This window comes from Zalophus californianus, chromosome 7, assembly GCF_009762305.2.
Source record: "Zalophus californianus isolate mZalCal1 chromosome 7, mZalCal1.pri.v2, whole genome shotgun sequence".
Taxonomy (NCBI): Eukaryota; Metazoa; Chordata; class Mammalia; order Carnivora; family Otariidae; genus Zalophus; species Zalophus californianus.
The window spans coordinates 131,246,062-131,262,778 of NC_045601.1; the positions used below are offsets into that span (position 1 = coordinate 131,246,062).

General features: G+C 45.5%; 1 protein-coding gene across 3 annotated transcripts in view; it reads right to left on the reverse strand.

The window, feature by feature from the left end:
* The window catches only part of LOC113926236 (androgen dependent TFPI regulating protein), a 61,004-nt gene that overhangs the window by 15,494 nt on the left and 28,793 nt on the right, over positions 1–16,717 (reverse strand). For all 3 annotated transcript variants that reach the window (XM_027600882.1, XM_027600881.1, XM_027600883.1), the window contains one exon: positions 5,132–5,247. In XM_027600882.1, coding sequence (XP_027456683.1) covers positions 5,132–5,247 — 116 coding nt within the window. The remainder of the gene's footprint in view (positions 1–5,131; positions 5,248–16,717) is intronic.

The window sequence follows — 16,717 nt, forward strand, 5'->3', positions numbered from 1 at the left end:
CTGGAGCTATGACACAACCATGGACAAAGAATAGGTCAATGGGGATTAAATCCCATGGTAAGACTATTCCGGCTAACTTTTATTTGTGTGTTATTTTACTCTATTCTGCTTCCCACGTCTTGCTGCTCCAATCCTTTTTAAGCAGCATTGTCAAGACAGCCTTTTGCCAACAAAATCCTCCCGCCATGTTATTTGTAGCTCTCACTTCCCCTCCCTGCTGTAGAAACAAATAGCAACAACAAAACCTCATGTCGTCTACACTGTGTCTAACCTCTAGCCTGTCGGCCGCCAGCCCCTGAAGGTAGGGAGTTCGAGGACCACTTCCTCTTAGCCTCAGTCACCTGCAGGTCTGGCGACAGTGAGGTGCTGGCCACTGCTCTATTGTGATCTGTGCTCTCTTGGCCATGGGACCAGGCTCTGTTGTTCACTTTCTCTCACTTTTCTCACTGCAATCCACCAATCCTTCTGGGCCGGGATCCAACGCGCACCTTTCCTGAAGCCCTTCCCACGCCACCCAGCCGGATGTAACCGCTTCCTCCTCTGCATTCCTGGGGCTCCTTATATTTGCTAAATGTCATCCCTATCCCATCTTGTATTCTTAAAATGCACGGCTCATTCGCCTCTTATTAAGTACAAACCCCCCATCGGCGGGGGCTTAGCCTGATAGCACTTGGCTTTTCCCAGCAAGACCAGCCCTGTGTTAGGGGAAATATTTGTTCAATAAAAGAGTGAATCAGAGCCAGCTGTAGGAAGGTTTCTGTTTTCCTGCTCCTCACCAAGACCTCAGAGAGAGCGAGGTGATGTGTTTAGGGGTGAGAGAGATGGGAGCAGGGAGCAAGTTACTGTATTTATAGGTGAGTCATGCTTTCCAAAGGAAATGAAAGATTTGCAGTTATTACTATTTTACGGAGCTTTATTTTCCCACTTACGGGCCAGCCCTCCAATTCTGCAATCTGAAAAATCACAAAAATCAAGTGCCACATGCGAGGCAGTCCCCATGGTCTTGGTGGCTAATTTTAGGTCGTTGTAACGTGGTTTCGGCTGGGCAGTGCTTCTCCAGCTCAGAGTTACTGCCATTTTTCTGACTCATGTTTGTTTCTCACGCTCACTCTCACTCTGGCCTCGGCCCATATTCTTTACCTCATTCCTGCTAGGCTGTTTCCCTATTTGACCAACCAAACTGGCATGCCTAACAGCTGGCCCACGGCCACTTCCCTAAAACATCTCCACGGATATGCACAGTTTGTGGAACTTCGTTGCTGGCCATCTGTGGCTGTGAGGGCCCATGGGCACCAAAGCCTTGCATAAGGGTAGAGACAACAAGCAGCAGAGTGTGAGCTCCCACAGCTGGGATGGATGGGCAGAGGTAAGGAAGCTTCAGTCTGTGGGGCAGCATAGAGGAGTAGTTGCTTTGTTCTAACAAAAATGAAGACTAAGGCACCAAATGCTGATTTAGGACTTCACCGAGGGTAAAGAGTTCCAAATTCCAAACCACTTCAGCTCCCCACCGGGGCCCACCCAGTCACGTTCCTGCTGGTGACAGGTCTCTGCCCCTCCTCCCTTGCTCTTTGTATCTATAACTTTAATGTCCAATTCAAGCACAGAGCTGGGAACCATGACGTCATGGAAGTTTATTGACCATAGAAATGAGGTTAAGCTTTTTTGCATACTACATCCCCCACCCCCGCCACATTTCGCAGACTGTGTTTTGCACAAACGTGGAGCTGAACCAATACCTAGCCCTGTGGATACTGTGGAAAATGAACTGCATTTGGAAATAGGAGCCCTGAGTGTAAGTCCCAGTGCTGATTTTCCCCAGCCCTGTGACCTTGGGAATGTCATTTCCTCTGCTGAGGCTAGGCCTCCAGGGCTGGATGACCTCCACGTCACCTCCACCACTCACCCTCTCTCTTTCCATTTGCAGATTGACTGATACTGTCATCAGCTGGCTAACATCAATTCTCCCGAGTTAGCACAAATGCCACTAACTGGCATCCCGACCTTGTTCCTCTTTAATTGCCACAATTCATCCAGAGTCCAGTCATCTTTCTTACACAAGCCACATTGTGTCTCTCCTCCGCTGAAAACTTTCCCACAGACAAGCCCTCAGGTTCAAAGTCTGGACTCACTGATATGAATTGATGATCCAGATTTTCTCTGTCTTCCAGGTCAACCCTCTCCTCAGCAACTCCAGCCCTTTGCAGATGCTGTTCCCTCTGCCTAAAGGTCTTTTACACGTCTCTTTTGACTTACTCTTACTCATTCTTTGGGTCTCAGCTTAGACATCAATTTCCTTCGGAAGCTAGCTCAAAACATCCCTCCTGGGCACCCACAGCACCCTGCGCTTCCCCCCCATTCTGTCGTCCCTTTATTTGGGCACTTTCTTCTCTCTCAAACAGTCCCTAAAGGTGGCATGGTGACTTTTCCATCACTGTATCCTCACTCACTTAGCACAGTGCCCAGAGCTGATGAATAATTGAATGGACACAGGATGCATTCATACAGGACCCCCACCTCATTGCACCTCCTCTCTCCAACCCCCCAATTCCCTGCATGGTCTGATCACGTGTCCAGGCACTGACAAGCTAAGCCCTATTCACCACTGCTTCTCATCTTTATGTCCACCACAATTTTTCCCCAAAATACCAGGGGCTTTTGTGGGCTTTTACCTTCTTGGTCTCTGAAGATAAAAAGGCAACAGTCAGATGTGACAGTCGATGACCAACTTCCAAGTCCTTACGTAGAAAAAGTTAACAGACTGGGTGCCTGGGTGGCTCAGTTGGTTAAGCATCTGCCTTCAGCTCAGGTCATGATCTCAGGGTCCTGGGATTGAGTCCCACGTTGGGCTCTCTGCTCATCGGGGAGTCTACTTTTCCCTTTGCCCATACCCCCACTCGTGCTTTCTCTCTCTCTTTCTCTCTCTCTGTCTCTCTCCCTCTCACAAAAATAAATAAATGAAATCTTTAAAAAAAGAAAAGAAAAGGTTAACAGACCAAAAAATGCTGCCTTATATACTAACTCCAAAAGTTACACTCCGTAAGGAAGACCAAATCAGATGGAAGTCCACACAAGAAACAAAAGTATGGAAATTCATATCCATAATCAGCCAGACACCACCTTGCTTCTGCTCCACATGTAACAATAGGAAAAAGATACCTTGATGTATACATGCTCTTACCCAACCCCAGCTTCCAGATATTCTATCTTTAAGGATTTATTCCTTTGGGTTAAGCCAGGTATGGCAAATACATGGCACATATCCTGCCATTCTCTATTCTTATGCTCTTGGCAGATACTGCTAAAGGATGACAAAACCCTTTTCTGGTCGGGTCTCAGAATCCTTCTCAATACTATGCTCCAGACATCAACTGCCAGTAGGTTCCCAACTATCACCTACTCTCTAAAGTGTCCTTTGTGTAAAAACACAAAGGTCCCAGACTGGAGAACAGCATAGATGACTGGAATCTTGGGGTAGATTTACGGAGCAAATGCTTTCTTTCTTCCAGAGAGGAGAAGCAAGAAAGATTTGGGGCACTCGGGGAAGGAGAAGTGCAGAAGGGTGGGAGGTGCCTACATTGCAGGAGGAGGAGAAAAGGCAAGGGAAGAGCCATGAACGGAGTTCTGGGCACAAAGCTTATGGGCTCTGAAACAAAGGATGGTGAAATCCAATGAAACAAGCACTGAGAGAGTCCAAGTTTTTTGGATTGTGTTCTCTTTCTGGCTTCCATCTCTAGCAGAGCCCTATACTGAGTTAAACTTCCCCCAAATAGGGAGGGTTTGGGGGATGACCCAGATTGTCAGATGGGAACAGTTGATGTAAGTCTAGACTGGAGAAGGAACATCATGATTAGCTTCCACCTGCAGGTATTATGCTTGGCATACTCTTATCAGTAGAGCAAGAGAATGGCAGTGGATCAGAAGGTGACAGAATGGGGGTTTCCAATCATCGGGTGGAAGGCCAAGCTTTTTCCTTTGATTACAGACCACTGAGTGGCACTTCTGAGTATTGGTGTCACCAGGTGGTTGAATAATGAAATCTAGGCCAGCTACTTGAATTACCTCTCATGCCTCAAACGAGGCTGTTCTGCAAGCCCCCGGGCAATTACCCAAATGCCCTGTAGGAGTTCTAGTGCCAGATGTTGATGCAAATGAGCCCATAAAAATACAGGCAACAGGAATGGGCCAAACCTAGCATGCTCAACCAGTCAAATGCCTTTTTTAGATGGAATATATTTGGATGCGTCAGATCATTCAGCCATCTAAACATTTCATTTTTTTTATTTTTTAATTTTTTCCCATATTATTTTTTAATTTAAATTCAATTAATTAATACGATAGTGTATTATTAGTTTCAAAAGTAGGGTTCAGCGATTCATCAGTTGCACATAACACCCAATGCTCATTAAGTCATGTACCCTCCTTAATGTCTATCACTCAGTTAGCCCATCCCCCCTACCCTCGCCCCTCCAGCAACCCTCAGTTTGTTTTCTATGATTAAGAGTCTCTTATGGTTTTTCTCCCTCTCTGGTTTCATCTTGTTTTATTTTTCCCTCCCTTCTCCTATGATCCTCTGTTTTGTTTCTTACATTCCACATAGGCGTGAGATCATATGATAATTGTCTTTCTCTGATTGACTTATTTCGCTTAGCATAATACCCTCTAGTTCCATCCACCTTGTTGCAATTGGCAAGATTTCAGTCTTTTTGTTGGTGGAGTAATATTCCATTGTATATCTATACCACATCTTTATCCATTCATCTGTCGATGAATGGGCTCTTTCCATAGCTTGGCTATTTGGCCATTGCTGGTATAAACATTCAAATATTTTATTTGCAAAGTGGAACCAATGATCAATATTTTCTGGGGGAAAGTAACAAGTGTAGCTTTGCAATGATGACTTATTCATGAGAGGGAGAGAAGAGCTCCTGACTTGCTGCCTGTGCATGCACACCTGTGTACCCTTGTGCATGTGATGCTTCCATGGCATCAACATCAAACAATACAAATCTCTGCTACCTAAAAATTTAGTGATGGTTAAATCCCTGTTAGCCCAAGATAAAGGAACTCCTAGAGTATCCCTCCTAGTCCTGAAGGAAAAAGTCTAAGTAGATTTTCTCTCCGCAATTCTTACCTGCTGATGTATGCAAGGCTAGCAAGAGCCAACAAGGTGAGACCTTTCTTCCTCTGTGGATAGCAATGCGGCCTGAGGATGACTTCAGCCAGTGTGAAGGGTAATATGGATGTGTGCTGGAGGAGAGAAAATGGTAAATCATAATGTCAGGCTGCCCCAGCTGCCTGGCATGCCCCTAATTCTCTCTTTCCTCTCCAGTCTACATTCTTATGCAATTATTAGATGAAACTTCCCCTAACTTGGCTTAGATCATGCTCCTTAGATGCCCCAGGGCCTGCAGTGGCTCCCTGTTACCGTCCACGCTGGCCCAAACTCCTTTGTTTGGCCACCAAGTCTCTTGGTAATGTGCTACTCTCCTCTCTGCTCCTGCTAATTGTTCTCCTCTTCCCCCCCCCACACTTACACACCCACCCTTACACACACACTCCTCCCCTAAAACAAGGCTGTCTCCCTTCATCTCCCTTTGTACGCAGTAGGCTCACTCCCACCCTCACACTTTTGTTCATGCCTCAGTGCTCTGTGTGGAATGTCTTCTCTCCCTGTATTCGAATCATTCATGTTCTTCACAGCCAACACAATCTTCCACGGCGCTGTCCCTGCGTTTTCCTCTTGCTAATTTCTCTCGCTCAGTCCGACTGCATTTCTATCCTGTGCCATGTAGTCTAGCACTTATGATGTGTGTTTGGAAGATCTGGGGGTGGGGTGAGCAGAGAACACTGCTTACTGGGAACATCTAATAGTGTTAGTATTTTATAGTTTTTACATTTGCAGCTGTCCTTCTTCTTTCATCCTGGCCCCTCTTTTCCTCAGCTCTTGGCAGCCTCTTGCATCTCTAGCCTCCACCTGTGAACTGCATCCCGTTCCCATTCCTGAGCCCCCGGACAGCTGTGTCAGCACCTCATTTACCATAGTCGTTGGGGCTTAGAAATGTCACAGAGCCTGTGTCTCCGTGCTCCCATGCCCAGCTTTGTTGCTGGGGCCCTGGGTGCTAGCCCTGGGTGGCCTGTGCTGTCAGTCACATCAGTGTTGTGCTCAAAGGCATCCCCAGGGGACCACAGCTTCTCATTTGACCTGAGCTAGCTAGGGGATAGTCAGGAGATCAAGACCCTCAGATGACAAGAAATGTGGCCAGTTTTTATGGGGCAGGGGTGGAATGAGAAGGAACGAATCTTAATAGGGCATTGCTGGCCTGAGAGCGTCTCCTGAGGCCCCAACAGGGCGGCAAGTGGGTGGCACAAAGCAGTGAGGCTTCTTACAGGCCCCAGGTACCCACATTTTAGTAGCAAAGCTTAGAGGAACAGCATTGCAGACAAACCATGGCTTTTATAGACTTTGTCCAAGATTGGTCCCGAACACACCCATGTTGCATGGTATGGTACCAATGTACATGGTATGGTACCAATGTACATGGGTTGCATGTACAAGTGGCAAGACATGTAGGTCAGTTGGCACATCCTGCACCTTTCTGTGGTCTGATTTTAGGCTACAGTTTCGGTGTCTCTCCCTCTAATAAAGGGGCATAGTGGTTAAGGGCACACACTTTCAAATCTGAGCTTGGACTTGTTGCTGAATCTGTTTGAACTTCAGCTTCCCCTGTTATCAAATGCGGGATAGTCCCCATGTCATGGAGAGTACAGCTCTGAGGACTGAGATTAGAGTATGGAAAGGCCCCTTAGTCCTCGGCCCCTGAGAGCTGCCAGTGAGCATTAGCTGTGATTGTCACGATTATCACTGTGATTATGTCCTTCATCTCATCTGTGGACCTGGAGTGGGGTGAAGCAAGGTTCTAGGATGTCCACAGTGCCAGGTGCTCGGATGCGGGCAGGTAAGCAGCTGAAGCAGGGTCTCAGAGCCCCCGCGTGGCCGCCCCGTGGCTCCCTCCCCAGCCCACCGCTGCTGCCCACGCTCCCAGCCGCACTGCCTCAGAGCCCTGGCAATGCCCGGCGACGGACATCAATGCTCTTTTCACCCAGAGGCCACCTCGGGAGGCGAGTGATGGGGCTGCCTGCCCAGCACAGTCACCTGCCTCTCCACCTTGCCTTCACTCTGCTACAACCGGGAAGATCCAACTTCTATTAGAAGGCATTAACAGTCCCATTATCCTGGCCATTGATCTGACGGATTTTATTAACCCTGCCCATAGTCAGCAGCTTCAGATCTCTACATTAATGATCATTGGGAACAGAATTCCTGTGGAATAATGTAGTGTGTTCACATTAGGAGCAAATGAGTTCAGGGTGATTAATGCTTTTACAACAAATAACTCAGGAATGCATGACTAGTCACCTCTTCTAGAAGCCTGCCCTTTGCAAGTGACATTCATTTGGATTTCCAAATGAATTCTCCCTGATGACTTCTGGGAAGTTTACTTCAGTGATGTCATTAGTGACGGGCCATATACTGTGGCTTAATACCAGCTAAAAGGTCTTTAAAAGAACCACATTTTTTCGTCGGGGCTGGGGGTAGGAGGAAGACCACAGTCTGTGAACCTTCTAAACACCGGGCTAGTGTGAAGAGCCAAGCGTAACACATTAAACCTCTTGGTATTTCAAATGTGCTGGTATTTTACCTCATGTTCATATCAATTGTATAACTTTTGTCAAGCTGCACGTATTTTTTTTTAAAAAAAGGAAGAAAAATCAGTAAGAGAAAAATAAAATATGCTTTCTGCTTCCAAAAAATCTAATAATTAGGCTGGGATTGACACAAATTAGAATGCTGCCAAAAATTACTGAAAACAGTGACTCATTCTGTATTTCAATTAACAGTTTCTCAGTTTCCCTTATAAACAGTGAAGCTGACAAAAATTAATTATCTCAGAGGGGGTAAAATATTTCCTTCCAGAGTAAACAAAACATCACGGGCTGAAACAATAGTATGTGTGAACAGAGACGATGGAATCAAATTATCTTTCCTTGTCAATTAGCCATCATTTTGGGAGATTTTTCTTTAAATATCTCATTCCAGATGCATTGGTTAAAAGGACAGTGTTGCTCTTTTCCCATCCTTTTCTACTAAATCATGCCTTTTCCTCCTGTCCTTGGTGTAATGCCTACCTCCATCTGAATACCTTGGAGATGGAACTCTAAGCATGAAGAAGTGATTTAAGTATTAGTATAGTCATGCACTTTCGATTCCCTGGTTGAAAAATAGCCTTGTGCATAAGCACTGAAATTTACCAGCCCGCAGAGCATTCTTACAAGGTCACTTGAGGGGTGATGTGAACCATACTGAGCACTTATTTTTACTCGCCTCGTACTAGTAGGGACGTAGCTGTTAGAAACAGCCTCCCTGGTTTGAGGCTAAATGTACCATGGGATGCACTTTCCTGATTCTTGTGAAAGAGGCAAGCCGTAATCCCTGAGATAACCCATGGAGCCAACAGGTTTTCATCACTGTCATGAAGCCTCCAAAGACTAAATCCATAAGCTTAGGATGGTCACATTCTTATCTCTAAGATCCTCTGGGGGCCAAGAGCACTTAATTTCCTCCAGTGAAAGAAATTCAGGAGCCTCTACATCTTAAAAATCAGATAATAACATTTAAAAATATGATCTCTGTCTCTTTCCTCGATTTCGTTTCCTTGTCAGACTAGCCCTTGTGTTGCTTTGAGTTGACCAAGAGAAACGATCCAGCATCGACCTTCTTGGACTGATCATGGAGAGGTTTTTCTCCTTGAGATGCTGTTTCTCATAAGGACCTTACACAATATCGTCCACTTTGCGTTCGGGTCTCAAACTTCGCTTCCCTCCCTCTGTTCAGGCAAGTGCTTACATTTGAGAATCAATTCCTTACATTGACGTTTTCCAAACTGAGGTCCTTTTCCCCAAGTCTCTAAGACAATATTTTCGGTTTGTTTATGGTACTAATGGATAGATATTTTAAAATAAAATTTTATTACACTGGCAAAATCTCATTTCTGAGGACATGAAGGGTAATTTTTACTTACTATACCTGGAATATAACACTTTATGTGTTAAAAAAAAAAAGAAAGAAAGAAAGCCTTTACGAAATCTCTTCAGGTGCAAACACATGGCCAAAACATCAATTAAAACTTAAATGTAAATACAACAACATAAAAAGGAGGCAAAACAAACCTTAATAGAATGCTATTATACTCAGGCTTGTTAATACACTGCTGGATCATGTTCCTTAAGCTTGAAAACTACATGTGGTAAAAACACACAGTAATAATTGTTTTGTAATTCCCAATAAGGCAAGCTCTGATTTTGGTAACTACCATTCATTTGCCCGCTAAAACCTTGTATCTCATTCCTCACCACTGCAGTTTCTGCCTCTAAAACCCACAGGCTGGGACAATAGCGAAGGTCTTCCTGGGAATATTCTGTATCCAAAAGCAGAAACCATCTGTATTCTTTATGAACCCCTATGTTGTTACAGTTACATTTTTGCTTTAAGTCCATCTGATACACGGAAATCCAGAAATGTAGACATGGGCTATATTGGTTATACATCTGGGGACAAATTTTTTCTTTTTTTATAAATTTTTCCACCTACACTACCTGCAGGAGTCTTTTCGGCCTCAAATACCGGAGCTTAGAAGACACAGTGATTGGATTTGTAAAAATTCCCTTTTCCACTTTCTCGAAACTCTAGTGCACAGGCTAGGCACCACTATAATTAAAGAGTCAATGTTTAAATGTCTGGGGAGGGGGATTGGGAAGATAAACCACCCACAGAAAGATCCACAGGCTTCCCTTTGATCTTTACAGTCTACCTAGGCAGGCTGACACAGCCCAGCTTGGTAAAAATTCAGAAAACGTTAAGTTAAAAACCAATAGTCTTATTTACCATGGAAGAATAGTACTGTTTGCAATTTACTCTGAAATACACCAAAAATAAGATGAGCTGATGGATGGGTAGATGCACAGATTCGAGATAAAGCAAATTCAGTTAACTATGAAGAGTAGGATCTAAGTGGCAGATAACACAGGTGGTCACTGTAACATTCTTTTGACTCTACTTGATTTGAAAATTTTCGTAATAAAAGGTTGGGAGAAATGTGAATAGTCTTTACTGACCTGGAAAGAGAAGTAAACGCTCCATTGGGCTGAGGAAGGAAAGCAGGGTGTTACTTATGAACTCGTACATGAATTGAACAGGTGGTTAAAGGCTAACTTTCTGGATCTTCTAAAGAGGGTTTCTAAGTGATTTCTTCCTTCCTACACTGTGGTCCTTTGGGTTAATACGTAGTTTGGACAACATCTCAAGGCAGTATTCTTCTAATAGGAAGCTAGTTGACTTTGACAGCATCCAGCCTGGTGAAGAAGTGGCCGTTTAGATTTGACCCAGTTAAGGGTGAGATAGAAGAAAGACCTGTGATCTTGGGACCCTACAATCCTGCTGTAATCAACTGACTCATTCCTTCATGTCTTATATCCAAACTTGATTCACTTTTCCCTTCTAATTCTTCCCACAGCTGCCCAGCCTTTTATTCTCCCCAGCATCACCTCCCTAGCTTTTTCCTATCTTGTACATACTCAACATGGCAATTACACCAACCTTCTGAAAACAAGTTTCACGTTGCTACTCCTGCTCAGAAACTTTCGGTGGCTCCCTGTTGCCTCGGTCCACTGTCTACCCTCTTTTCCTAATCTCATCTCTCCCTCTGATTTTCCACAGTGTCTCAATGGGCTCCCCATCCTTTGACTCAAACCAGTCTCCTCCTCATCCTGGTGTTTCATTCTGTTCCCCTCCCTAGAATTCCTCCTTTTTCCATTTACTGAGCTCTTTAATTCTTCTCTCCGAACCAGCCACACACACACCTTTGAGATGCCTCACAACCAAGAGCACACACGTTAACGTGAGAAGGTATAAAAGAAAATCAGTCACAAGGTATAAAACTGAAATGCAAATATGCCAACCAGAGGTTTGCTGGGCTGCTGTGATCGAGATTCAAACAGCAATAGGTTTCCGGACAGCCAAAGTAAAAAGAGAGAGATGGAATGAACAGTCCCCTTTTTTTGTTTGTTTGTCTTTGTTTAGGGGAAATCAAGTTTTTCCACTAGTAGGTGGTGTCACCGAAGCACAACAGTTCAGAGATCTAGGTTCCATAAACTGATAAAATCTGAAGGCAAAATAATAAAACACAATCTCTAGAAGGGGATTCTGCCAGTAAGGAGGTAATATTGTATAATTATGTAGGCTTCCGATGATCAGAATAGTAAATGGACTCCAGAAATACCATTTTCCCCCGTTGGGTGTTTTTGTTCCCATTGAGTCAGACAACAGTCAGTATTTTAGTCTCTGTTTAGAGCCTGGAGTGGAGGTATTATACACTGTTGATGACACAGAGATCTAAGTGCTCAGAGGAATTCAGTCAGTGGTAACATTGACAGCCCCTTCCTGCAAACAAGAAGCCTCCCCAAAGAAACCACCCGCTTCTGGGAGCTGAGTGCCCAGCCCTTCCTGCAGCCTGTGGGGCCCACGTCACGTCCACCCCACACCCACGTCACATGCTGCCTTTGCACGAGATGCTCCTCCTCCTGTCCTTCTCACAGCTCTTTGGGGCTGCACTTGACTCTCCAGGGCTCAGCTACATTCAGTTTTAGTTTTTATGCTGTCAATTTAATTTTTATGCAGTCAATTTTTTTCTCCTCTTCTCACCAGATTATAAACTCTGAGGACAAAGCTCTCATCTCCTGCTTTTTCAGGACTCCTCCTCTGCTTAATAAACGCATTTTGCCCAATTTTCTGTATTTGAACTTACATATTACACAGCAGAATTAAGTCCTGAATACAGCCTGCAGAGCCCCTGATGATCGGGTCACCTTGCCCATTTTATTTCTTTGCCCTGCTGCTCCTACCTACAGCCTTGACCCCACTCTCACCCCCTAATTACTCCTCCCCCACTCACAGGTCCCTCCCTCACCACTGATACATCACACACTTGTCCCTCCCCTCTGTCGGCCTCCTCCACCTCCTCCACGCCTTACAGGGCTCGGTGTAGATAGTCCTGCCTCCAGGGAGCATTTGCAGCCATCCTGAAACGTCCAGTAGGTACCCTTCCCTGGTACAGTTGGCCCTCCCCGTGCTCATGCACATCATAGCATCACATGATTGCATTCACCTGATACGGGCCAAACAGGTTGGAACCAACTGGAGGCTCGGGGCTATCCCCATTTCATCTCCAACTGCCCAACACAGTACTTGACCTACTCTGGTCACTTACTATTTCTGGCATTAATGAATGAATCAGTGAAACAAGGGAGTGGGGCAGAAGAGGAAGGGACAGTATCCTGTCTACCCCGGGAGGACAGTCTGGCGTTCTGGTATGAGAAGACAGCTGCAGCGGCCGCATTCAACTGACACCGTTAGCCACGTGCCAGGCTGTGTCCATGGTCACAGGTCACATCAGTGCCTCTTCAGGCTGATCACCTATTGATGGTGCCCCAAAGGCTGAAAGTGGGTGTTGTGGGTCACAGGGAAACCAGTGAGCAATTTGACTACCGGGAACAAGCTCAGGGTGTCAACATCATGGCAACTCCATTGGAGACTCAATTAAGGGGTGTCACCATCCAGGGGCCGGCAGCCCTGCAGGAAGTCAAAACCTACGTAACCAGCAGAGGCTGTGCTTTGTTCACCTTGGGATCTGCTGGCCATGACTCTCCGCTTGGAGATCGGGCCAGGTGGAAACCCCCCAGGTTTTGTTCGTTATTTTCTCTGTATCTCCTCCTCTGTATCAGTGTGTAATCCACCCTTCCTCCCTGCTTCTGTGCCTGGCTTCAGATAGCACACATGGAGACTTGTTTTTAAGACATAGACAGATGGGCAGCTCTCTAGAAAGCTGCTCCAAGTTGGAGGGAGGAGACTGTTCTTTTCAAGAAAGAGAAAGTTTCAGAAGCACGAGAATCTGCTCTTGCTTTTAGAGCCACGCTGTCTCAGGGCACCGCTGCCTCCCCTCAGATATCACATCACGGTGGCAGTAAAGGACACAGTGTGTAGGCAGCTGGTCTCCCTGGGAGACAAGAGCAATGCAGGAAAGCACCCTGTGAGCACAGGCGCCAGGGCAGAGTTCCAAACTCCCCACATGACTGATCCCATGATGGACGGGTTTCCACAATTTCTCCTTCCTGACTCTGGCTCTCCCTTGCTGACCCATCAGGGTATTCCTAAAGGGACTCACCAGCTGTTCTGCAAGAGCCGCAGTTGCTGGCTGATGACTTTCCCGAGCACAAGCAGTTTAGGGGTAGTCTGTAGGTGGGCGAGGAGGGATGCATGAGCTCACTGAAGGGGGGTCTTACCCATAGAGGAGGCAGTGGCCAGGAGGGCATTGTAGGATGGTTAGCTGCATCCTTGGCTTCTACTCCCTAGATGCCAGGATATGCCTAGATACCACCCCCCTCTCCGTTGTGACAATCAAAACTGTCTCCACATATTGCCAACTGTCCCCTGGTGAGCAAAATTAATCCCTGTTGAGAATGCCTGATTTAAGTAATTAGCAAAGGAAGAACATCTTACAGAGGTAGTTGTCAAAGAGCAGTTAGAAAGTCTCGAGGTGGGACACCTGGGTGCTTCAGTCATTTAAGCCTCTGCCTTCAGCTCAGGTCATGATCCTAGGGTCCTGGGATTGAGCCCCACATTGGGCTCCCTGCTCAGCGGGGAGCCTGCTTCTCCCTCTCCCTCTGCCTCCCACTCTGCCCTACTTGTGCTCTCTACCTCTCTGTCAAATAAATAAATAAAATCTTAAAAAAAAAAAGAAAGTCTGGAGGTAAGGTAAAGAAGGAAAGAAGAATTTTTGATAAATATGGTCAAATGTGTCAAGTGTTGAGAAGGTATCAAGGCATGAGTGTCCCCCCTCCCCAACCTGGTTTTAGAGACAAGAAGGCTGCAATGAGCAACCAGGAGCTTGTTTCTTGTGTTCCCAAATTGCTTGTTCTTCCTTCCGGGTTGACTCCCATATTCCTTGTCCAGTTCCCTGTACCTTTGGGTTTTAGCCTTTTATTCATGGTAATCTTGGGCTTGGACCTCGGAGTCCCTGGGCACTGGGGAAGGGCTAACATGGGGATGTCTCTGTGGCTGCCACTGCCATCGGTTCCACAAACCCTAAGGCTGGGTAGAAATTAAAACAACTTTCTAAGTGCAAAATTTGGGAACCTACATTCAGGACAACTTGATGACAGTATGCTTGCTCAGAGCCCCCTACACCCCTGGGAATGCAAGCCTGGGGCACTGAGACAATCCTCCCACAGCCAAGAAATTTGCTTCACTTCCTTATCATGGTTTTCTTAGGAAAAACAAAACAAAATTTCTCAAAAGGTCACAAAATTCCTTCTCACCACTGAATAGTAAAATGTGGCTTTTATGAGCTCCTAGATGTGTTTTGAGAGAGATGCCCAAAACACACAAGCTTTTATTACTAACTAGTTGATACTAGGAGAACTCTCTGGAATAACCCTCTGAAATAATCCTGCGCTTTTTGGTTTCCACACTCAGAAAAAAAAAAAAAACCACAAAGGTTTTTGTTTTGTTTTGTTTAGCCTTTAAATCTGAATTTTTACTGGTAAAATCTGTTCTTATTAAGGGAAGTGAAATGCTAAACGCTCCCTTGCCTTTATGAGGTTTTTGTTTTGTTTTGTTTTGTTTTATTCTGCCCTCAACATAAGAAGATTCTTGATTACTATTGAGATGTTCAAATGTTAGGTTCCATGGTGGTCACCAAAGAACTTGTTCTATTTCTATTCACTTTTCACATACATATACTAATGCACCCCAGTAGTATAGCCTCTTTGCTCATCAGCAGAAACCCAGGGTTGGATCTTTTATCAACCAAGCAAGCCTGGCAATAAAGAGGCTGGGGAATTGACCTTTCACACATTTTCACAGAGATGGAAAGAGGCTGTTTTTTCAATGGATTCTCCTTGTTTTTTCTTCGACCTCCTCTCTTTCATCTGGTTAACTCCAACGTGGTCATGTCTTCATTCTTCTTAGTTTCAGCCTCTGCCAATCTTCTTCCCTGATTCAATGGCTATTTTGAACTCCCTTTGGCTACATGAATACTCAGTTACCTAATTAACATCTGCTGATGGTGGTAACAGAGGAAGATATAAGCCTGAAAAGCCTGCCAGAGAACATCCACCTCCCAGCCACAGTCCCCAACAGAAAAAAACAGTATTTTTCCTTTAATAAAAGATAGTAATTACCATGACTCTGTGCATCTCTTTGAACATACATCAGTCAGTAGTATATCATGTGTCAGATAGAACAACCAAAATCCGCATAGATATTTCAAGACATCAGTAATCCCTCTAGAATTCTCCTCGCTTAGAACTTTCTGAACAAAAGAACACCTCACAGTTTCAAAGCATTTAGTGTCAGCCACAGACTCTAAAGGCAGGCCTCCTAAAGCTTCCTCTCTGCCTCCAACACCCCCTTCACCCCAGCACATCCCACTCTGCCCCTGAGGAGGAATTGTGGGGCCAGTCAAGGGCACAAGGAAGCTACCAGAGTAAGAGGTGAAGAGTTCATTCATTCCTCCATGCAACAATCTTTAATAAGGGCCTACCTCATGCTAGGTGCTGTGAGAGGTGCTAGGATTAAGGGGTAAATATGGGTGCATGGGTGGCTCGGTTGGTTAAGCGTCTGACTCTTGATTTCAACTCAGGTCATGATCTCAGGGTGGTGAGATTCTCTCTCTCCCTCTCCCTATGCCTTTCCCTTCTCTTAAAAAAAAAAAAAAGTAAACATATGTGGTCCCTGCCCTTGTAGATCTTAGAGTCTAATCAGCAAGATTTTCCATAAACAAGTAAAAAACCACATAGATACCAATCATATTATATGTTATGAAGGAAACAAACAGGAATCTGCACCAGAAGAAAATTGGGGGGGGGGGCGTACTTTAATTAGGGTAGACAGGGAAGGCCATCCTGAAGAGGTCATTTCTGAGCTGGGGCCTAAATGATAAGAGTGAGCCATGAAAGAGCAGAAGGACAACATTTCTGATAAAGGGGACAGAGCATGTGCAAAGGTCCTGGTGTAGGAAAGAGCTTCATAAGGGTGGCAGGCTCAGAGCAGAGGCCAGGTTCATCAGACACGGTAGGCCACAGGAGGGAGTTCGGGTATCATTCTAAGTGTAACAGAAAATCACTGAAGAGTATTAGGAGGGAATACTCAGTTTCAATCCATTCTGCTATTAGATGGAGAAGGTTGAGCATGGAAGCAGGAAGACCAGTTTGGAGGTGGTGAGTGCTTTAGATGAGAAGAGACTGTGGACACCAGGGTGTTGGCAGTGTGGAGCTAGAAAGTGAACAGATTTGCTAAACATTTTGGAGGCAGAATGGACAGGATTAGCTAATGGATTGGATGTGAGGGTGGTGGGATGGTGGGAGGGGGCAAGGTCAATGCTGGTTTCTGTCTTGACCAATTGGCAAGATGGTGGCTCCATTTTCTGAGAAAGAGGAGCCCTGGCCAGATTTGGCAGTGAGTATAACATGTCCACTTCAGGACCTGTTGACCTAAAGGTGTCTGGGACACACCTATAATGTCTGTAACAGGCGTGTAAGGTAGGCAGTTAGAGATGCGAGTCAGGAACTCAAAGGAGGGCTGGGCTGCAGACTGGGCACCGGG